General features: G+C 39.8%; 1 protein-coding gene across 2 annotated transcripts in view; it reads right to left on the bottom strand.

Annotated features, from left to right (window-relative positions):
• The window catches only part of TLL1 (tolloid like 1), a 221,423-nt gene that overhangs the window by 88,276 nt on the left and 108,528 nt on the right, over window positions 1-24,619 (bottom strand). For both annotated transcript variants that reach the window (XM_075611977.1, XM_075611973.1), the window contains 3 exons: window positions 19,538-19,648; window positions 1,472-1,552; window positions 394-546 (listed from right to left, as the gene is read on the bottom strand). In XM_075611977.1, the coding sequence (XP_075468092.1) occupies window positions 394-546; window positions 1,472-1,552; window positions 19,538-19,648 (345 nt within the window). The remainder of the gene's footprint in view (window positions 1-393; window positions 547-1,471; window positions 1,553-19,537; window positions 19,649-24,619) is intronic.

Raw genomic sequence — 24,619 nt, forward strand, 5'->3', positions numbered from 1 at the left:
AACCGATGTGACTGACTGAACAGCAGTGACAGGAAATGCTTAGTTGAAGTCATTGCTGCTCAAGGGGTACTGAATCTAAAGGTTCACATACTTTATCACACATGCATACTGAATGTTGAATCATTTGTGGATAAATAAATATTGAAAAAGTATCATGTCATTTGTTTGATCAGATTATCTTTATCTATTATTAGGACTTAGATTAAGATCTAATAACATTTTAGATTTGAACTATGTGCAATACATGAAAATCCTAAAGGGTTAACAAACTTTCTCTCACCACTCTACTTACAGTATGTGTGTATTTGTACTTACAGTATGTGTGTATGTGTACTTACAGTATGTGTGTATTTGTGTTCGCACAATGCTGCCCTTAGTAAAAGTGCATCTTACCAGTGAAGTTTCCACCAATAACATATGGAATGACACCTCCGGGCCATACTCTTTCTGTTCGGGATGTAGCCGCTCTGGGAATTCTAACTTTCTCACTTTTTCTTGAGGGCTTGACATCTACTTTTTTAGAAGTTGCATTTGTTTGTTCGTAGCCTGCAAGGAAATGTTAAGTATGGAAAAGCATAATCACTCATCCTTGTCATTACATAAAAACTGCACACAAATTAAAGACATTGTTTACTTTGTATTTTACTACCAATGCTTCAACAATTTTAAATTATTTTAACTTTACACAACATTTGCACAAAGGAGTCATGTTACCTAGGGGAGTAATTCAAGCAGGCCATTTTTTAGGGGGTGGAGGGGTGGTGGATTGAAGCATGGAGTCTCTGTAGCTGAACCCCATTAATTTTAGCTCTGGGGACCCCGTGCTTCCTGAGATACTTACTTCGGAACGGGATGATGGAATCTCATGCAAGTTTAAAGCTCCCGTGTCACGTGGGCCAATAGGGAGCCGGACCGGATGACATCACTGATTCCTATTGGCCTGCAGGATGCAGGAGTTTTGAAACGGTGCCATTACATGAGCCCCAGCTAAAGCTCCAGAGTGGCTACCGGCAATTCATAAGTATAAGAGGTAATGAGGTTCAGCTCTGGGGACCCCCTGCTTCAATGTATGTTAAAAAAAAGGGGAGGGGTGGTTTGCTTGGATTGCTGCTTTAAAAACCCCAAGAAATACTGTCATCAATGGGTATGACCATTATTCTGCTGTGTTCAGGTAAATAGAACACCCTCAAGCTACTTTGATAATCTAATAGAGAAAGTTATGTAGATGAATTGTTGAGTACAGATAGTTTTCTTATTCACACATAACAACAGTGCCCAAATTCTGTTCTGTGAAGAGTAATACACCTTACAATACAATTATGATTATATTTGCATATATTAGTATATATTCTTTATGCTGTACATTTTAATTTGTTGGAAGCATTCTGAGACTTAAGGCGTATAGCACTATGTATTTTGCTTAAAGATAAAATGGCAGTGCTTTAATAGCTTATATGAACAGTAGAAATACCGGAGCCAAATCTTCTTATCCTGTCTATAAGCTGATACAGAGCTCCTCTTTTTTTTGATAGGTCATGCTCTTCAAGGCCACCTTGAAAAAAAAGGAAACAGCATGAGTGTTATTTTGAGCTGACGCCGACATCGATCATCAACACTATGACATGTTTACAGAATAAAGGAAAGACATTCTAATAAAGGTTTTTTTTTTAAATGTTTGTAAATAAGTTAAATAAATGAGAAGCATAAACCAGTCTTATAAGGGATGTCAACACATGTAGCACAAGTAGTTTCTTAGGTTTGTTCTATAGTAGGTGTGGGCGCGCGCCTGTACGAACGCGCGTCCAGCTGACACACACTGTTTGTGTGTATGCTGTGAGCGACAATCTTGGAAGGTACTGTGTGTGTGTGTGTGTGTGTGTGTGTGTGCGTGCGTGCGTGCGTGCGTGCGTGCGTGCGTTCGTGTGTGAGTTAATCATTTATTAAATAATATTTTGAAAAAAAAGACATGTTGTATGATTAAAAATTATTTTTATTGTGCAATGTTGATAAATATATATACACACATACATTACAGCGGCGGTAGCGACGCAAAAATATTATTTTCCCTGTCTTCTCCCCTGTCGGTCAGCTCCACGCTCACTGCCATGTGCGAGCGCGCGCGACCCTATTATAGAAAGGCTGACTAACCTCATCCAATTATAAGTGCCGTGCACACGGCGCAGCTAGCGCACCCACTATAGAACAGCCATAAACTGTATTCCAAGATCTCTGTTTCTTAGACAAGTCACAGCAATGACATCATCAAATTATTATCTGAAGCTTATCTGCTCCCCGTAATTTTCACATGCTTTGTGCTCTATTGATAGGCAGTTAGATGCTTTGCTTTTATCTATATTGCATACAACTGACTGTTTCATCTTCTTGTAATTAATTTTCCCAAGCAGGAGCAATTACACATTGTAAAAAAAAAGTGCAAGCAAAAAAATGCAGCATACTAACATTTTTTTTTTTATTAATTGGCTTTGAAATGGATCTGAAAAACCACATCCTTTAATCACACTATAACTGCAAAGCTATCAGGCAGCTGTGGGTTGTAATAAGATCACTGAGGTACTCCTGCATAGCGTCATAATCAATAGCTCTGATACAAGCTGAAAAGCCCAATTACCAAAAAAGGCCAGATAATGTTTTATTGTCCAAGTACAATAAATCTGGAAAACAACTTTAAAAAAATTCAATATAGGTCATGCTCGCCATTCTGAACAAATAATCATGCAATCCAACCACTGCTGTTTGTTTTATCATCTGTCAATAAACTAAACCAAAATATGTATCATCGTCAAAAGCAGAAAAGTATATATTGTTGGGTAAATTAGACAACTTTGTTGCAGATACTATCAGATATCAGATTCTTCCTAAGGTAGGTATGTAACGGTCTATTTATTGGCTAAAGATATATATATATATATATATATATATATATATATATATATATACTGTATACATATATATATATATATACTGTATACATATATATATATATATCTATATATATATGGATATATATACTGTATAAATATATACACACATACACACACAACCTTCTTGGGGAATGTGGTGGATTTTACTTAAAGACTAGAATAATAAAATAGAATATGTAGCCTTCTACTATACCCATGACTAATTTATTAAAAATAATCTATTATTTATCTAAATCGCCTTTTAGGCTTCTCTGCCATACCGTATTTTACTGCTAAGTGTTTCAGTGTCCCCTTAACATCACTCTTCTCACAAGAGTACATTCACAAGATTCCTGTCGAAAGTATTCGGATCAAACCTGGTTTATTTTACAAATGAAGTCACACATTTTTGTCCTCACAAATATGATTCCCAAAACATACTAGTACCTTTTATGGGTGGTGTTTTCACTGCAAACACTTAAGGCCAATGATTGCCCAGCACTGTTTTGCAGTAATGAAATTTGAGAACCGTGAATTATATCTCACTTGTCAATCATTATAATAAAGAGAATCCAATAAAATAACAACACATAACCTTGTTAATTTTGGGAAAATATGTGTATAGTCATCAGGGAATTTCGGATGTCTTCAAAATATTCTTTTTCACAAGAATATCTTTTACAGAAAATATATACATTGTTGGTAGTAAGACTGCAAAACTCATCCAAAGTAACACTACATTTGGAAAATATAAAGAGTGTTTTTGATCATTTACAGCTGGGGGTATTGTTGGGATCCTTAAATTGTCCTCATTTCATCTAAAAAAAAAAAAAAAAAAGATGTTCCTGTAATAATATGCTGTGTATAGTAGTAAAGAAAATGTGTTTGGCTCACATGATATAAATTGTAATATTGACAGCAAAGTTCTCAGTAAGTAGCATTTTAAGATTTGAATATATATATATTTATATATATATATATATAAGATTTGAATATAAATATAAATATATATATATATATATAATATTGGCCCAACTATAGTACGGCCTCACACATAATACGACCTTAATGTTTTGAAGGTGTTCTACATGAAACATGAAAAAGCATTTATGATTTGAATATATATATATATATATATATATATATATATATATATATATATATATATATATATGAAAAAAAGGGAAGAAAAAAGCGCCCGATCTTCGTGTGATAACGTATAAAAATGTAATAATACATATGTGAAGACGATTCAAAACTCACAAGAGTACAATAAAAAAAAGCAGCATTGGATGAGTTATACTCATGTGCAGGAGTAGCGTCGAGGTGCCGCCGCGTCTCCGCACTTCCGCTGGGAATACTTCTGATGTCGTCACTCCTCATCAGTGGTGTAACAGGTTCCAAGTTTCTCTGACAACAATAGTCCTGTGGCGCAGGTTCCCACTAATGAAAGAGTCCCAGTATACCGGAGCAGTGTTTGGCTTGCTCAAACCTCTCGGCTGCTAGTAAAAATCAATGGGCACTATAATAATGTGCAATAGTGGAATTTTTTGATTTTTACTAGCAGTCGATAGGTTTGAGGAAGCCAAACATTGCTCCGGTATACTGGGACTCTTTCATTAGTGGGAACCTGCGCCACAGTACTATTGTTGTCGGAGGAACATGGAACCTGTTACACCACTGATGAGGAGTGACGACATCAGAAGTATTCCCAGTGAAAGAGCGGAGACGCGGCGGCACCTCCTGCACATGAGTATAACTCATACAATGCTGTTTTTTATTGTACTCTTGTGAGTTTTGAATCGTCTTCACATATGTTTTATTACATTTTTATACGTTATCACACGAAGATCGGGCGCTTTTTTCTTCTCTTTTTTCTTAGGTTCGTCAAGGGATTTTGTTGCACCCAAGAAGAAAACTTCCAGCATCTTTGTTTCATTTGAGATCAACACAGGTCATATTAATTTATTAGATTCACTCACATAGTATACATATACATCGGACAATAATATACACACCTATCTTTTTTCATATATATATTTTTTTTGACTTGTATTTTTATTTTTTCAATTGTTGTATTATTACCATTATTTTATTTTTTATTTTTCATTTTTGTGTATTATTTTTTTGTTCCATTGTATTTGCTATTAGTTAGCATTGTATTCACATCATTGATTATTGTATGGGCATATCATTTTTGTTCATTATTACCTTATCAGCTAGGTTAGTGGTAATTATATTGAATCATCATAACAATATTTTCAACTCAATATTTCCGGTTATATCCTTGCATTTAGGCGCAGTCTTTTTCCCTTTTATATATATATATATATATATATATATATATATATATATATATATATATATATACATATATATATATTCAATGGATTTCAAGATAGGTTAAAATCCTTCCTTTGTAAACTAAATACATTTTGATGTTACTACCTCCAAAGGCCAGGAACCCCTCTGGCACTAAAGGAGGCAGAGAGAGCGCGAGAGAGAGGGAGACCGACACCGGGAGTCATTAAGGCATGATCCCATTGACTTTAATGGCAGGTATCAACGATTTGGCTGTAATAGAACGGATTGCCTTTTGATGACTCCTAGCCTTAGAGATAAAGAGAGAGTCAGAGAGAGAGAAACAGAAAGCGGACGAGAGACTGAGGTAGGATTGACTTTATTAGCCTTTCCTTTTTGTTAGTTGTCATTGTGTTGAACAGGACCTGCCCTTCCATTCAGCGGGCAAAACACTATATATATATATATATATCTGGCTTCCTCATTTCCCACTGAAAACATTTTCCGAGAGGTAAAAAAAAGTATTTTCTGCTTTGTTTTCAGGAGGTCTAAATATGTTTAAGGCTCCAATGCCCACCAAAGCCTATATGAGTTTATAGCAGCTATCCCCACCTGCTCTTTTTCTCCCAACATTCAAAACCAGAGGGGGGGTCTTCATGAGCTGAGCTGCACTATTTTCAACTCCAGAACCCTCCGTTTCTGAGATGCTTACTGGTGCAGTAGTGTTCAAAATCATGATTTTCTTAATCTTTAGCACCTGAGGTTAGAAGATACGAGATAACCTTTGACTGCACTGGGCTCCGAGGAGAGCTATATTTTGATCCCCCAGAACCTGAATATTTCAATTGCCTATATATCCTGAATGAAGCAATAGATATAAAAAAATACTGTAGCAATGTGCAGAGCAAAAAAAGATAACAAAACGTTTCTTTTAAATAGCGTTCAGCATGGACAGCTACTAACTTTAGAAAATTATAATGTTTTGTGTTAGCCGATACGTTTCAATGTAGGTTACTTTTTAATATAGCTAAAAAAGATTTAACCTCTAAACAGATTTTGTCCAGAGAGAAGAGATAGGTGAATGTATCAAAATTCGTCCAGTAAATATTCTGCTGATTTTTTGCTAATATACTCACCACCAACGAATATATTCGCCTGCGTGTTTCTTGTGAGTAAAAAAATCTGATAATGTATGAAATTCTGCTGGTGTCCACTATTTACAAATTCATCCATGAAGTTTGATTTGGAGAGAGAGACAGGAGGGTGGAAGAGAGAGAGGGGGGCTCCCCCTACCAGTGGAATGGGACATTCGGTCGTGGCCATTTTGCCGCTGACCAAATGGCATAGATGGAACCTCTGCCACAGCCGATTCGCTGTTGGAATCCCCACTGCCGGCCGCTTCACATGTAAGTTTTATTACTGGCTAAGGTACGGGGTTAATTTAAGGGTTTTAGGGTAGGGGTTTAAGTGAAAGGGCTTAGGGTAGGGGGGTTTAGGGTAGGGCGTTTAGTTACCTTTACTGGCCAGTGGCGAAGCTTCCAGTGGTGGAGAGTCGTGACGAAGCGCTGGCATACATTTGGTCGTGGCAAAGCGGCCACAGCCAAATGTCTTAAACCCCTCCACCAAAGCCGCATAGGGCCCCACACCACAGCTAGGGCCTGGAGAGGTGGTGGGGAGAGAGGCGGGCCATTACAAATACTAAAATAAGTGCCACAACAGTGTTCCAGCGCGTGGAGGATGGGCCCCTAAAGGTGGTGGGCCCTGGTGCAGGCAAACCCGTTGCACCTATGGTAGTTCCGCTACTGGTCATGTGGTTGTTGCGGTCTCTCCACTCTACCGCAGCTCCTCGACTTTGGCTCCTGGAACTTTCCCCCTTCCCCCCATCGGCAGCTCTGTATATCAGTGTGTGTGTCACTGTGTATCTGTGACACACTCACTCACGGACACAGATACTAACAGGCACACTCAATCTCACAGACCCTGACACACATTGACAGGCACACTGACACATACACTCCCACCCCTCTCCCCCGGACATGGATATCAGGGGCAGGCAAAGTCCTGCTGCTCTCTCCTCTCTCCCTCCCATTTCCCACCCCCACTCCAACACAGCACACTAAGCGGACAGCTCTGATAAAAAACTGCTAGTTACCGCCATGCCTGCTCTCTGCTCCTCTATCCCCTCTCCCAAACTCAACACTACAGGTCGCTGCACTGTCACTCACCGCCGCAGTCACACACAGCGCCCAATCCAATTTTGGTGCAACGCTAGTGAAGCAGAATCGAGCGCACTGTATCCGGCTGCGGCAGTGATTGACAGTGACAGGTCAGAGCTGCTCTGCTGCATAGGCACCAAGGTGAAAAATGTAGGCAGTCACCCAGGAAATTTCCATCCCTGGTACTAGTATTTCTTCTTCTCACCTTGGCCATCTTCTTCCCTGTTACTTTCACTATCAGGAGACATGAGAAGCAGTCAGTAGCACTATCTGTGCAGGGTTGTGCTACACACAGGTAGACATCAGCCAAAAGGGAGGTACCACAACAAATGATTTATTATTGCTGATTCCTGTCTGATGTCTGTAACACAATGCCAACATTTAGCCCCTTAGTCATGTAATGTTTCATTTTAGTCCTTTGAGAGACTTAGGAGGGGCAACAACTTACCTTAAATTACAGTGTGTCAATTACTCATAACAAAGTGTGGGATTTTAGATGACTTCGCTTTTAAGATGTTACCAGACTGCAGCTAATAAACACTACTCGATGCGGGGCGTAGCACAAAGTTATAATATTTTTATTGGCAGTGGAGAAGCCTAGATTGTATATCATGATACCTTTTTACAGACCAACAAGATTTGTGAGCTATAGAAAGCTATTTTAAACATATACACATCTATAAAGAACTGTTTAGTTGGACCCTTCAAAGATGGCCCTTTTAAAGGTATGAAACTGTACATAATACCGCGCTCCTCCCTATAGAAGTTTTCTGCTGGTAAAAAGATAGGCATTACACATAGAAAAACAAAAAGAACAATTCCTGCGCTCCTTCCAATTAGGCTAAAATAAAATAATGATCTCATGAAAAAGGGTAATTTTGTTAAACCATTTGGCCAAAGCATTTATAAGCCTGCATGCCACGTCAAGGCATACCTGTATGCAGGTACCTACACTGAATATATTTAATAATTGTCCCATGGACTAGTGATAAAATGTGACAAAGCTCTGAAGGGGTAAAATAAAGCATATGCTTGTGTGAGTAGTGCAAATAAAAACTGGCCAAAGCCAGTATCATAGTTACCTTACTGTAGAAATAAACTGTGGATGCACAAATTCCCTGGAATGGATATGATAAAACTTACACATATTGCTTTCTGTCAGCCTTATACATTCACCTTCAATGGAGGGTGATGTCCAGACTGATACAGGGGTGTATTATACCTGCACTAATAGGGAAAATGGTAGGAGCTCTGTAACTGCTATGTAAAGCAGATGAGCCAATAAACCTACCCCTTATGACGTTTCAGTGATACTATATTAAAATGACCTTATGCAGCACGGAAAAGGATTGCCTAATATTTGTGAGAAACTCTATTTTATTTTAGCCTAATTGTTTATTTATTTCAGCATTACCATGTATTTATCTCCTACCTCTCACTGAGTACTGATCCTTTAGAGATCAACTCTGACAACAGAGTTGGTGTTGGGTCAGTACTGTTTACCACCTTATAGATAGATTGGTTATCATACACATCACCAACCTGAGAGACGCTGAACAGACGTTATACCCACCTGATCTGAGTCAGCCCTACCGTTGTTACTATGTATGTGAACCTAGCATGTTATACCCACATTGTGGTTAGGGACTTATTGCTTTGCTCCCTAGACTCATAATCACTTCTCATAGGGTTATATTCATAGCCAGTGATATTGAGCTGATTATATACAAACCCTATATTCTATCATCTATCTACAGTATTCCTAGCTCTGTACTAGCTATATTACAGTATTAGCCAGGATCCCATTCATTCAGCCAGTCACACTACCTCACTGTTTTTTGGCAGACATGGCTAAGGTTCCTTTTGTATGCTAGAGTGCTGTATATTCTGCGTATTAGGGATTGTTTATACTGGCACATACTGTTACAGCAGTGACATTTAGGGTGCTTTGGGTCATCTGGACAGTGACTCACCATACTCAGTGGTCCAAACTGCAACATACATTAATAGAGGATATTTGCAGTCAGCATTCATTGATCCAGAACACCACATTCAGTGTTCATATGAAGGATCATAACGTTTAATTCTTATTTTATCGCCCATTATTTTAAAATTATTTGAATAAAGTGTATGTTTTAAAGTGTTCACCATACCACCTATGTGTTTAGAGTGCCCTTACTAGGTTCTTTCTCTCTGGTCTGTTGTTATATGCACTTACCTAGGGAGCACCGACACATTTACATTTAGACAGTTGCGGGGGTTCCCTCTTTTGTTATCTATCACGCAATGATGACACAGCTCTCGCGCGTTCTTCTCCACAGAGCCTAGATGTAGATTCGGTCGTGTGCAGTAGATAGGAGCAAGTGGCAAATGGCAAACTCACGATAGGAGGAAATACAGATATAGCTAGTATGCAGCTATTTGGCACTCATCCAATATGTTTCGTAGCAAAGCGCTACTTCTTCAGGGAATAAATAACCAGGGTGTGGGTATGAAATAAATATTTAAAATCAGAGACAGAACATAAAACACAGACAGAGTTCAGTTTTAGCACATCCAGTGAAACTCATACACGGTACAGTGCCTAAATATATATGTATTAATATCAAGTAAAATGGTCTTTTAATTTGACATTTTTGGCCAAAATTGTTGTAAGCCCCTGAGCAAACTGCACGGCAGACCACATATATGTTGTGGTTATTTTGGGGGTTCAATAGGAGCTTGTTAGGTGTCCAGTATGTTTTATGAAATAAATACCCATCATTCCAAGCTGATAGGCCAATTACTCTAATTACCCAGCCAATCATCAGACTTGCAGGGAAATGTCAAACAGCTGCATGCATAATAAACATTCCTACATTTAATCAACAGCATGAAAAGGTAAAAAGTACACATAAAAGTATGCATAAAAAATACACACATAAAAATTAACACATAAAAATCAACAGATTCTGAAAGAAAATGATACCATAATTAGAGATACATTTTACTTATAGCAGAGACACAATTGATGGACTAATCTCAAAGAGGAAAAGACGGTAAAAGATTGATATGAAGGAGAACCCCAGAAGATAGTACCATTTATTATGCATGCAGCTGTTTGACATTTCCCTGCAAGTCTGATGAACCTCTTGTTTTCTTGTGACAACACCGCATTGCCTGCTGCTGTAGTTCCTTGGCATGTTGAAAAAACTAGTCCTCTGGCTGCTGCTCTTTTCCTAGGGCCACATAGGGGACCTCCTCATCATCCGAATAAGGCCTGAAGAGGCACTGCTCTGTGTGGCTGAGCTCTTTAAACCAGGAACACATTCTCTTCCCCATTCTTGCAGAGTTTATTTGACTTCAGCTGGGCGGCCATTTTAAATTTCTATGGTTTTTTTTCCCACAAGTGGTGGGGTAGACTCTGGTCACAGCATCAGTCCCTTGTATGGGTCACTGTCTGCCGAAGTTCTACCAATCAAACTGTGGCATTGTGGCTTTCTTCAGTGCCATGTAGTTTTCCTGTCTGGATGTGAGACATGACAGGACAGGCTTAGCAGGATCTCTGTGTTCTTCTTCTCTGGTTTTTCAGCGCCTCCAGCTGTGATGGAACCCAGTAAATATGGGTGTCAGCCGCCATCACTGCATTCCTTACCACTCCTGCCCAGGAACTGACACCAGCCAGAGGTATAGTTGAACAGGATTTATTGTGGTGTATACTTGCAGCAGGTCTTCATAGCAGCATGGTCTCTCTGAAGTCCCAGGACTTCTAGATGGTGCTGCCCCGGTAGTGTGGGTCTTTGGGTCTTGGTGTTTTCTATGCCTCTTGGACCAAGAGTGGGCAAGCTCATCCTCACGATGGGAGAGGCTGACAGCCCTTCCTCTCTCCATGGGGAGCAGAGGGAGACTCCTCTAACTTTGATACTCCTCCTTGGAAAACTCTGGAAGGGGTGGTTTTATGGACTGTACCCACCTCTAATGGGCTGGACACAGGCCATGAGTGACCACCTCTCTTCCTTTACCGGACGTGAGAATGGTAATGTTGTTATATATATATATATATATATATATATATATATATATATATATATGCAGAAAACAAGAAGAAAAAACAGGCGCACTCCTAGTGTGATAAAGTATAAAACAGTATTTATGAGATTGTAAAATATAAAAAGCGCACTCACAAACAGAGTAAAAATAATAGCATTTATGAGATATACTCAATCAACTTGAAGCTGTGAAGAGAATGTGTCAGCCTGTCCCGTTGGTGCCACCTCTGGTGTATCCGTTCGTTCAGCAAGGTGCACTGGAGCCACCGCAGCCAGATGATGTAATAATCAGCAACACGGTCAGAGACTCCCTCCAGATGCACCTCCCACAGCTCTTTTCTGTTTCTTGTAGTTGTAGGTGAAGGCCTATCTTCTCTCTTGGATCAGCACCCTGGTGTGCTATGGCAATGTCGTCATCCAGGTATAGAGGTCTTGTCCCTTTGTCTTGCAGTCAGTCCGTAGTACCTCTGCAGTTCAAGACATCTGTTGATCCCCAGGTCAGCCCAGTTGTGGACTAGGGACTCTCTTGTCTGTTCATCCTGGGTCAGTCCCAATTGTGAGCTCAGGAATCCTATTCCTGTGTGTCACATGACACTATTTCCCAGCGCTCTGATTAGGCAGCTGGAGTCTGGTTGATTGTCTGGCTGCACTTAACCAGCTCTCTACTGGATTTAGAGGCATTTTCTTCAATAGGGATAAGTCCCTGTTATATATTATATATATATATATATATCAAATACAAATATCGCTTGTGAGAAGTGAGCACATTCATATCTTAGACAGGTCTGCAACCCTGCTATTGGCCATTATCACCTAGCATACAGTGCGTGCACTGCAGCAAGCGATTCTGGGAAATGACAGGCAAATTAAAACAGTGTCACCTTTTGCCTAAAATCCATTTTTACATGGAACCCTTAAGTCAATGCTCGCTGCTTTAAAACAGCTTTTCAGCACAGCCTGGGATAAGATGCAAAGCCACTGAAACCACTCACAGAAAACTCTTTCAACCTTTTGGGTCTCACCAGTGGGTCTCACCAGTGTGAGGTTAGTTGTACTGGCTTTTTTAATTTAAGGTTTGGTAGGTTTCACCACATTTATCTAAGTTATGGTGAGTGAAAAAGGTGAAAAAAAAACCTCCACGTATAGCATATAGCAAATAAATATATCGCTTGTGAGAATATTCACATGTCTTAGACAGATCTGAAACACTAGCTACCACCTAGCACAGGGTGCACAAACTTCCTGAGCTGCGCCCCCTGGCTGGCAGTCGCAGCGTTCACGCCCCCCCTCTCCAAGGACCCGGCGTCAAATGGTGCCATGGGTCATGTGACGTCGCATCACATGACCCCGACTCGTCATTACCATGGTAATGCGTCGCTGAGGAGCCGACAAAGAGCAGGTAAGGGAGTTAGAGGCCTCACGCCTCCCCCGGCATTTAATATAAATGCCTTGGGGAAGAGCGTGGGGCCTCTGTAACCGCCGCGCCCGCCCCCTACAAATTCTTGCGTGCCCACCAGTTTGCACACCCTTGAACTAGCATACAGAATACATATATATCTGCTCTGATTAATAGTGAGACCTGGTAGGCGTTATCTTATCTCAAGTTCCATCACTGGATACCCCTGCAATTACACTCCATATAATATTTATGGGTCTGATCTTATTCTCATATACATTATATATATATATATACTACATCCAAATTCTAAAGAGACTTCAACAGTCTCTTCTGTTTGAACACTTTTGAGCCTCAGATTTATATATATATATATATATATATAATGATTGAACATTTTTGTAATGTAATGAATTTCAGATCTTTAAATCTTTAAGAGCAGGACATGCAAATGGGGCAAGATACTAACATTATATGAGTTAAACCCGTAGGATTGCTGCTTTCAAATATGCATGAGGGCAGTTGACAGGGAAATTGTACAGTGCTTAATTCTTTGGGTTAAATTGTTAATTTGTTTCTTATTTTGAAGAGACATTTGACATTGTGGAAACATTAGATAATGCTGCTAAGTATTATTTTCAACAGAAGGTCTTGATGGCAGCTTATTGCCTTTTTTTTTAAACTAGGGGGGATGTTTCACCATTTGATATAATAATGGGGATATGCATGTAACCACAAAATACTGTGAGAAAATTACATATTTCACCATGACTACGTGGAACTGCCTAAGACATACAACATCTTTCAGTAATGTGCAAAATAATTAACATGCACAAAAATTACTGTCAGTATGTCAAGGATGAGAATATGATTGTGCCTAAGAAAAACAGAAAGAAGAATACAATATATATTGCTCATTACTTTTATCTATCTATCTATCTATCTATCTATCTATCTATCTATCTATCTATCTATCTATCTATCTATACACTGTATTTTCTTCTTTCGGTTTTATATATATATATATATATATATATATATATATATATATATATATATATAATGCAGTAATTGGCATAAGTCCTTGCTGACTGAAATTCCTATGCTTCAAGCCAGACCATGAGGAGGAAAAAATGTAGGATGGCTAAAATTATTCATATTACTCAGACTGCTGGAAACACAAATGGTTGAGATGCTTTAGAATGTGTAATATGCTTAGCACTTTACATACTTACTAAAATAACATTTCTTTAGCTCATTATTGGTGTTGTTTTGTTACATTGAGCATGGTAAGGGTCTCAATGCAATTGAGCACTTTCTTAAGGCTGATAATACTCTGTTGCCTGTTAAATGTACATTTGTACTATATCATCAAATATATTTGAAGAATAATTATTTTCTTTTCGGTGACACCTATCTCCAGACCTGTGACATGGCCATTGGTACCAGGTTCGTCCCCAGCTATGCAAAACTCTTAATGGGGTTTTGGAAAACCAATTACATCTGGACCAATGCACAGCTGGGGGAGAGCCTGGTATACTATATTCAATTCAATAGACTTAGACGTAACTGCTCTTCCAATATAATCGTTGATGAACTATCACGTCGATTTATGTCTGTTTGCTATGGAGGGTTATGACTGATTTTGTCCAGTTCTCTTATGAAAAGGTACGGGCCATTGATAGAGCAGAACTTTTGGTTAAATCTAAAGAAAGACATTTCAATAGAGAATTAAGTAATAAGATTAGTAGTCAATCCAACACACGCGGTGTCAAATTCATCACTAAATTTAATGGCTATTCGAATAGAATTACAGAAGTTCTTAATCGACATTGGAATGTGTTGATGTGTGATCCACATTTGAACAAGCATCTTACACCAATGCTGCCTGTTGTCTTCCGTAGAGCAATAACATTAAGAATCAAGTACCTCATAGTAGATTAAAAGTTTCTGATAATACCATGGACTCAAGCTCTGCCCCTTGTGGTAATCACAAATGTGGCAGTTCAAGATGTCTCATGTGTAAGTACCTTACCACTGGTAACTCCTTTTGTCCTCTTCCAATGGATCCTTGTATCCTACCAAAAGCTCCATAAATTCTTTAACAACACACATTGTGTACGCTTTGTCTTGAGTGTGTAACGTCCAATATATTGGGCGTACAAAACGATCCTTGAATTAGATTTTTGGAGCATCGCCTGGCTATAATAAGAGGTGTTCTAACATATAGTGTTCCATGACACTTTTCTATTGTACACTCTAGAGATTCTACTAGTCTTAGGATCATTGGTATTGAATCTGTCCCCAGTTCTAAACCAGGGGGGACAGGTTCAAGACACTTTGCACTCGTGAGTCCTACTGGATTTATCGTTTAGGCATGCTGGCACCACTGGGACTCAACGAGTGCATTTATACAGTATCCTAGTGTAGTGTTATACACTTATATACCTCATGTCTCTGCTGTTTCAACTTAGTCTCTTTCTGCCACTATTAATAGTCTCCTATATATGATCATTAATGTCATATACAGCTCAACCCCGTTACAGCACGATCCGCTACAACACGCGGTCCCAGCGTGGCCCGCGATTTATAAACATTTGCAAGGGTTTTTTTTTTTTTTTTTTTAAATAACATTCAATGCTTTATTGCATATCTATAAAGAAACTTAACTTATACTGCACAGTAGAGGGAGATGTTAAGTTTCTTTATAAAGTCAGATTCATCATACCACCCCTGTGGTGTAGCAGCTAAAGAATCGCTATGAAGGTTCATGGGTTTCATTCCTGCATGTGTATTTTATAAAATATATTCACTTTTGGGCTGTCATTGGTCAGAGAAGGGTCACGTGACCCTCCTCTGTGCTCAAAAGGTGCGCGCATGGAAGCAGTGCGCACATGAACGCATCCTGATATGCAGGGAGAGGAGAGAGCTGCAGAGAGGAGAGAGCTGCAGATGCTGGGTAAGTCCTCATGCCACTGATTACGGTTATAACACGATGCCGGTTATAACGCAGTCTCATAATGTGGACCCCGAGCACATGTTATAACGGGGTTCAGCTGTACCATTATTGGTATAGCTGAATAGCTTCACTTCTGGTTAATGACACAGACAGGATTATGTTTCATAACATCACTCCAACCTGTCATTATATTTTGCACAAATTATATTTTGCATAATTTATGTTTATGCTTTTTTTTTTTTTAATTTTTAACTTTTATTTTATTAATTTACCACTCTCTTTGACACGAAAATTATTTCATAATTACGCACATTATGTTGTCTAATTTGAGATTTGGAGGACTTTAAATGTAATTGTTACTATCACTATGTTTTATTTATATTAACATGTAACTTTGTATACATTTTATTATCAAGCATATACTATTGGCAAATATATGTGGTTTACATTAAACAGTCAGTCAGATGACAACAATTACAGTGTATTTGTATAGTGGTTGTGATTTTCTATACCTGCAATGTGTTTAACCTTTCAATTATGGACTTACATATCTGTACATGACGATGATGGGCTACAGCTGTTTGTTATAGGTTTAGTCATTTAGAATTAATATCAAACAGACTATATAAACCCACTACAGCCATCAGCCTATCGGCGCTTGAGTCACTGAACATGACGAAACGCGTTGGGACATCGTGACGTATTGACGTTGTGACGCACAGTGTGGAGGCGTAGACGAAGTGCCGGGAAGTGCTGGGAGGTTGCTCTGCCCTGTCTGTATACCGACCACGGTACATCTGGGATGCCGGTCGGACAGGATCGCTATCAGCGGTGTCGGGGAGAAGTGTGAGCCCTGCTGAGTACATTTCACCATCGGCGGTGTCGGGGAGAACTGGGAGCCCCGTTAAGGATTTTGCTACAACAGATGAGTACCCCCTAAAGTCTTAACAACTCTGCAACTGTTGCCTGTGGACTTACATCAAATTCATCCTCCGGCAATTGATGTCAGCATACAGATTGGCTCAAATTATAGTTTTTTAACCTACTATGTGAGTGCAAGTCCTGGTGACTACTCTGTGTTCTACTAATACATTTTTTATATGCAGTATTATGCTATGGAGCTGGCACTTCTTTTCTTCTCTGTTTTGTAGGTATCCATGTGATCAGGCTAGATCACTTAAGAAGCTTAAGCCTACACACACACACACACACACACACACACACACACACACACACACAAACATATAAAATTCAGTAATTGGCGTAAGTCCTTGCTGACTAAATTCCTATTCTTCAAGCCAGACAATGAGAAGGAAAAATGTAGGATGGCTAACATTATTCACATTACTCAGACTGCTGGAAACACAAATAATTTAGATACTTTAGAATGTGTAACATGCTTAGCACTTTACATACTTACTAAAATAACATTTCTTTAGCTCATTATTGGTGTTGTTTTGTTACTAAATTACCATAATAGCATATTCCAATTTTTGATCAACTGTACTGTATATGGATAGAAGCAATCAGAACTAATCTGGATGGATTAAGTTTATGCTGGCAGAGCTTTTACATTTATTCATAAATATGTTTTACCAGGAAGTAATGCATTGAGAGTTACCTCTCGTTTTCAAGTATGTCCTGGGCACAGAGTTATGATGACAAATACATGCTTACATTAAATGAACAGGGTTATACATTATATTTAAAGACATTTATTTTATAGTTAGAGATAATATATGTTATGGACATATGTAAAAGTTACAGACAAGATTAAATTGTAAAACAGCTTTGAGAGTCTCTGATAGGTTGTTCCAAACTTACCAGTTGGTATTAGTTTAATTGATATTCCATCTTTATTAAGTGCTACCAGTAAAATAGCAAACTGATTTGCGGTCTTGAGGATAAGGAATCATTTATTTTATAATGCAACATTCCTCCAAAATTAAAGATTGCAGTTTATTACTTTATTAGAGGTTAAACTCGGGGAAATTGGGCAAAAAAGTTTGCTTAGGTGCAGGGTTAGACTTTAGTCTAGATGGATGTATATTTTCAGAGATCCAGCCAGGTATGCAGCGCTTAACTATTTTTACAACATCACAATCCAGGGGATATAGTAATATGGGATAAGTGCATCAAGACATAAATGTAACAATGGGAAAAAGAAGACCCTGCCCTAAAGAGCTTACAATCTAATCAGCATGTGGGAAAACTGACATAAACAGTAGGAGTACATCTGAGTGTATTGGTTAGGATAGGATTTCAGCAGCAATGAAGACAGCATTTGGTATATGTTGTTGATCAATGTGTAGCTCTGCTTGTCTATTTATCATTTGTCGGTATGTACATTTCACAGGTAGACTCTATTTCTATAATAAATCTGCCCCGGATGCTATAGACACATTCATCTACACTTGAGGAGAGTAAAGAACCATTCCATAGCAAGTGTAGATGAATGTGTATATAGCATCCAGGGCAGATTTATTATGGAAATAGAGTCTACCTGTAAAATGTACATACCGACAAATGATAAATAGACAAGCAGAGCTACACATTGATCAACAACATATTCCAAATGCTGTCTTCATTGCTGCTGAAATCCTACCTATATTTGTTTACAAATGAAGAATAGCAATGAATGTATATTCATAAGAAGTCAAGTCAGTAAGCCCAGCACTAAGGCAATGTTGTTTTCTTGATTCAAGTGTCGGTAGTCCTAACTACCTGCTGTATAGTAAATGACATTCTAGTGAACAGTTGTTCCTGCAGGTGAGTGAGGCCTGTGTTGCTTAGTCTGCTGTGTGGAGTAGAAGGGGGGGGATAGAGAATAGATTGGAGAGCAGTTACGAGCAAGGACGGCGGAGCAAAACGGAGCACTCTGAGACTGCTCTGCCCTGCTCTTATTTCTAACTAATGACAATGTGGGGGGGGGGAGGGGGGAGGGGGGTGTTGAAGGGAGCTCTCACAGTGTGGCAGGGGGAGAGTGGTAGGAGTGTGTGCGCGTCACTATGTCAGTGACTGTGTGTGAGTGTGTATCAGTAAGCGTGTGTCAGTGTGTATGACTGGGGGTTGAAGAATTAATCCAGGACAGCTTCTCCCCACGGCCACTCAGCATAACTCAGGCTCCTTAAAAAAAACTGCCTGGCTCCTAAGTTTTTAATTCTTTTTTCACCATTGGCCTTAATAATTAGGATAACAAAGTAGAAGTTAACCAAACGTAATGTTTAGCTTGAGAATACAAATATTGAATTTCCTTATTATTGGCTTAGAAACTATATGACACTGTTCATTTCAGGTCAACTCAGATAAATCATTGGGCTGCTCTTGCAATAAAAATAACATTAATTTTGCCTGCACATTCTCAGAGACTCTAGAAACAAACAGGTAACACATTAATTAACTGAGAAGGAAATTACTAATGCCATTACTGCTTTAAACTACAAACTAGCCTTGATAAAATGTAACTGCATATGGTTAACCTTGAGAAAACTCTAGTATGATGATAGAAGCAGCAACAAATACTTAAATGAAGATGGAAAACGTCAACATTTGAATATACTGTAAAATAAAAAAAAGGTGAGATTAACAAAATACTCTGTTCCTAGCCTCAGGTACTATCAAACTATAAGAAAAGGAGAGTACAGTAGTTGAAGGGTATGAATAGAAATCATGTCTATAAAAATATAATTTATAAACGCATGATCACAAAGTCTTACCTGTGGTGTGTCCAAATTTTTCATTTGAGTGCTGTGTGAGGTCAATCGTCCTGTCTATTTGAAACATTTTTAAATCTTCTTCATCTAAGGCAATGTCTCCCCAAAAGACAGCTATAAACAAAAATACAAAAAGTTAATGCCAAAGAGATTATTATTATTACTCAAATGAACGGAAAGAATTTCAGAGCATGACTGTCTCCATTTACCCTGAAGACCAAAATATGTACACTGATAAAGTGAACATTAAGTAAATATTTATTATCTTGCTATCAGTATTTGAAAAAATAAAATCTAGCCACTGGTAATCCATGTTTCATTGTCTTACTCTACGTAGACCTTGGTGCACAGTTCTAGTATCAAAATTGCAATTCTGTAGATATTTTGCAGCCTGTAATTAAGTAATAATCCCTGCAGAACAGGGCATTACTGGCCAATAATGCCCTGACTGGAAGAGTTGAAGGCCCGAGGCGAAGCCGAGGGACTTTAACCCAGTCAGGGCATTATTGGCCAGTAATGCCCTGTTCTGAGGGGATTATTACTATTATAGGCTAAATGTAGACTTTTTTTCATAAATAATAGACACTTTTGTATAGTTAAATAGATTTTTTTATTAAAATAAAATGGTAAATACATGAAACCACCTCTATATACGCTTACACTGCAGATATCTATATCCCCACACTGCCGCCCCTCTGTGTACACACACACACACATACACACACACAGCAGCTCAACACACACAAACTGCTGCTACACATACACACACACAGACAACACAGCAGCTCTACACACACAGCAGCTCTACACACACAGCAGCTCTACACACACACACACACACACACACACACAAACACACACACTGGAGCTCTAGACACACAACACAGCACCTCCTCTACACTCACAACACAGCACTTCTACACACACACAACACAGCAGCTCTACACACAAACAACACAGCAGCTCTACACACACATCACAGCTCTACACACAAACAACACAGCAGCTATACACACACACACAACACAGCAGCTCTACACACACACACAACACAGCAGCTCTACACACACACACAACACAGCAGCTCTACACACACGCACACACACACACACACACACACAACACAGCAGCTCTACACACACAACACAGCAGCTCTACACACACACACACACACACACACACACACACACACACCCACACACACACACACACACACACACACACACTCTCTGCTGCTACACACACACATGCTACACCCATAAACACTGCTGCTGACACTGACACACACACAGACTGGAGCTCTATACACACACACACCAGCTCTACGCACACAAACTGCTGCTACACATACAACAGCACAACACAACACACACACACACACACACACACTGCAGCCACAATAAAAAATGCAGCCACTTACTAAACTTTGCACTCCCCCCCACCTCTACACACAACACAGCACAACACAGCACCTCTACACACACACCACACACACACACACACACACCACTGCACCTCTATACACAACACAGCACCTCTACACACACAACATACATACACACACACACAACATACACACACAACATACACACAACACTGCACCTCTATACACAGCACCTCTACACACAACACAGCACCTCTACACACACCAACTGCTGCTACACACACACATGCTACACCCATAAACACTGCTGCTGACACTGACACACACACCGGAGCTCTATACACACACACACCTCTACACACACACAAACTGCTGCTACACACACATGCTACACCCATAAACACTGCTGGTGACACTGACATGCACACACTGGAGCTCTACACACACACACACACACACAGCACCTCTACACAGATATACAACAGCACAGCACACACACACTGCTACTGACACACACACACAAACTGCAGCCACAAACAAACTGCAGACAGCCACTTACTTATTTGCTTTGCAGAATCCCCCCCCCCCCCCCCCAATTCAACTGAATCTGCTCAGAAAATCTCAGTCAGCTCGGGAGGGGGAGGAGTCAACCCGTGGCTGATACGTCCTGACCAATCCCCTGCCCTATCTCAGAGCTGTTACTTCAATCAGACGAATCCCCTGCCCTGTCTCAGCTGTTCTGAAAGCTGATTGGCTGGAAATAAACACATTGAAAACTACACATTCTGCTGCTTAAATTCCGGCCATTACTGATTGGATAATGCCCGGAATTTTAACCAATCAGAGAGCAGGGTTTTCAATAATGTCCTGAATTTTACTGCTTTAGCCTATAATACCTTTTAATAAAGCAACACGAGGATCCTAGGCATATGAGGGTGCAGAGAGATTGCTTTGCAAAAATGTAAGGGACGTCTGTACTGTGGTTTTCAAAGATCTGTATACACAAATACATATACAGCTCAACCCCATTATAACGCGATCCGTTACAACGCAAATCCGCTTATAATGCGATGCAAGCGGGGTTCCCAATTTTCAGATTTATGAATACTTTACAACACGATTATTGGTATCTTAAATTCTTTATTGTACAATGCATACAATTGTACATTATTTCTAATGCGATCCGCTTATAGCGCGATGTGATTCTTTGGACCCCAATCACAGCGTTATAAGGGGGTTAAGCTGTATGTAGAACACCTATGTCTAAATATGGACAGGTCAAGACTTGGTACAGTAGTTGAAGGTGCAATACCATTTAGCAAGATTAAGTGTAAGAATTCAGATATGTAACATCTTAACCATCAATTTTAATGTTTAAGAATTTAAGGTATATTTAATAGTTCTGCAAATCTAGACCAGGTAATTGTGCAATCCCTGCTAGTATGCAAATAAACTCTTAAAAGCAAATTATCAAGGCAACTATCTTTCTTAAACACATGTAAGTACTGTATACAAAGCAAACAATTGTCTTGGTTTCTCTAAAAGTTAAGAAGAGGGGCGGTAACGGGATGGCACGAGAGCAGATGTCTAGTGGAACTGCTCCGAGGATCCTCTGGATATTCCGCAATATAACCAGCTCAATCCATGTGAAAATGTAATGATTTTGCACCCTAAAGGCAGATAAAGCCCCAGAGATGCCAATTAAAGGCACAAAAAGGGCCCCCCAGCAAGAGGTCTCAAAAACTTTCAGCCGAGGGACGCTGCAGTGGACTTGGAGACACAAATTGGTGGCACGTTCTCTCAACCGCCACACGAGGAAACTGAAACGGACCAAGAAAGAGACGAGAACAGATCCGTTACCATGAAAGACCTGCAAACGATCTCCAGGGACATCAAAGGTACAATTAGTGATTTTGGTAGGGCTATGACTGAATTAAAGTCTGGAGTAGCTGCATTGTCTGGGAGGACTCTAGCCCTGGAACAAAAGATGGAGGCATCCCTGCAGCTACAAGCAGGTACTGATAATGAGGTACTAAGGCTAAATGAAGAACCAAGACAATGTGGAAGATATTGAAAATAGAGAGGAGGTAGAACCTCAGAATCAGAATCAGCTCCGGGGCCTCTCCTGGATTGCTTGAAGAGATTCTTCCTATATCTATTCTAGACCCTAGCCTAGAGGAACCTCCCCTAGTGATTGATAGAGCCCATTGATTACTGGGCCTTAGGTTCTCAAACCCAAATAAATCCAGGGATATTGGTCTTAAAATGCACAATTTCTTTTTCAAGGAGAAAATATTAGCAGCTTGCAGTAGAGAAGATATACAATTTGAAAATGCACCTGTCAAGCACCACCATCAATAGGAGGAGAGAGCATTGCCCTGGTTACTACCTTACTGCGGGAAAGAGGCTTCAAATACAGACGGGGCTCCCATTACAACTTGTGGTGCAACGTTATACAATGGCCAACAAGTCTCCTTAAGCTTCCCAGAGGAATCTGAGTGTTTAATGAAAGAGCATGTTATCGCACCCAGGAGTCCAGGAGGTGTTCCTGGTTTATCACGATCGGAGCCTCAAAAATGTGACACAGGTTACCGATTAGCTTGCCATTGGGGCTGAGACAGAATGCAGATTGGAGAGCAGAAAATTGACAGGATGCCTCATCGAACAAGTAGAGGAGGGATCAGGACAACACCTGAGCTACTCATCAAGAAAACTGGAAGCTCAATCAAGAGGGATGAATAAGTGGTCAATAAGCCACTAGACTCCTCTCCTATGGCCGCGAGGAGTCGGAGAGGGACTTAAAGTGTGAGCTGGACTGCAGTGGTTCATCACAAGCCTGGAGTCAGTGAGTTGCTATGCCAGTCCGGAGTGTGGTCCCTCAAGGGACCATGGTCTGGCAGGGCAAAAACTGTTAAAACCTCCTGGGTCTGGGGATTGCTCCTATTGGGAACGTGGAGAGGTTTAAGAATACCATCTTATTGAGTATAAGTTCATAGTTTAAGAATTTAAGTTTACACTGTTAATATAGTTAACTGTGATTCTTGTTTTCTCCTCCCTGTTTTTCCTCTCCCTACCTTTTGTTGCAAGGTCTGATAATTACACCAATGTGAAACATGTTATGTATTACTATTGCTGCCTGTAATATTATCCTCAGGGGATTTAAAGTAAACTAGTTCTAATCTCTGGGCCCACTAAAGTGGTGCGGGGCGGGACTGGGGCAGGGAGAGATCCCTGGAGCATTTCCTCTTAGTTTCTGGGAGAAGGCCCTTGGGGCCTTGAAGGGGCTCAGGACACAATAAATAAGTGGATCCATCATCAGGAGGCAATTGTGGGCTAAGAATGCCAGAGGCTGGTGGGCCCCCTCTAGGGCATGGTGCCCATAACTCTGGTCCTAAGATGGGCTGTTATGAGACCTCCATGCAGGACTTGATCACCCCTGCCACCTTACCATACCCTTTCTCCCCCCCCAAAAAATCCTACCCTGATCAATCCCACACACATTCCGCCACCATATAAGACACTGAGAACACTATGACAAATCTACCCAAGTGCCAAGATAGAGACCACACAATTTAACTCTCCAAAGACAGACCTAGGCCTAGGTTGGGGCAACACAAAGCTTATACAAATACAACTTTCTAAATACCATGACTGATCAAATCTCAATAAAAAATAATCTCTATAAATGTTAAGGGTCTCAT

This window comes from Ascaphus truei, chromosome 1 (assembly GCF_040206685.1).
Source record: "Ascaphus truei isolate aAscTru1 chromosome 1, aAscTru1.hap1, whole genome shotgun sequence".
Taxonomy (NCBI): Eukaryota; Metazoa; Chordata; class Amphibia; order Anura; family Ascaphidae; genus Ascaphus; species Ascaphus truei.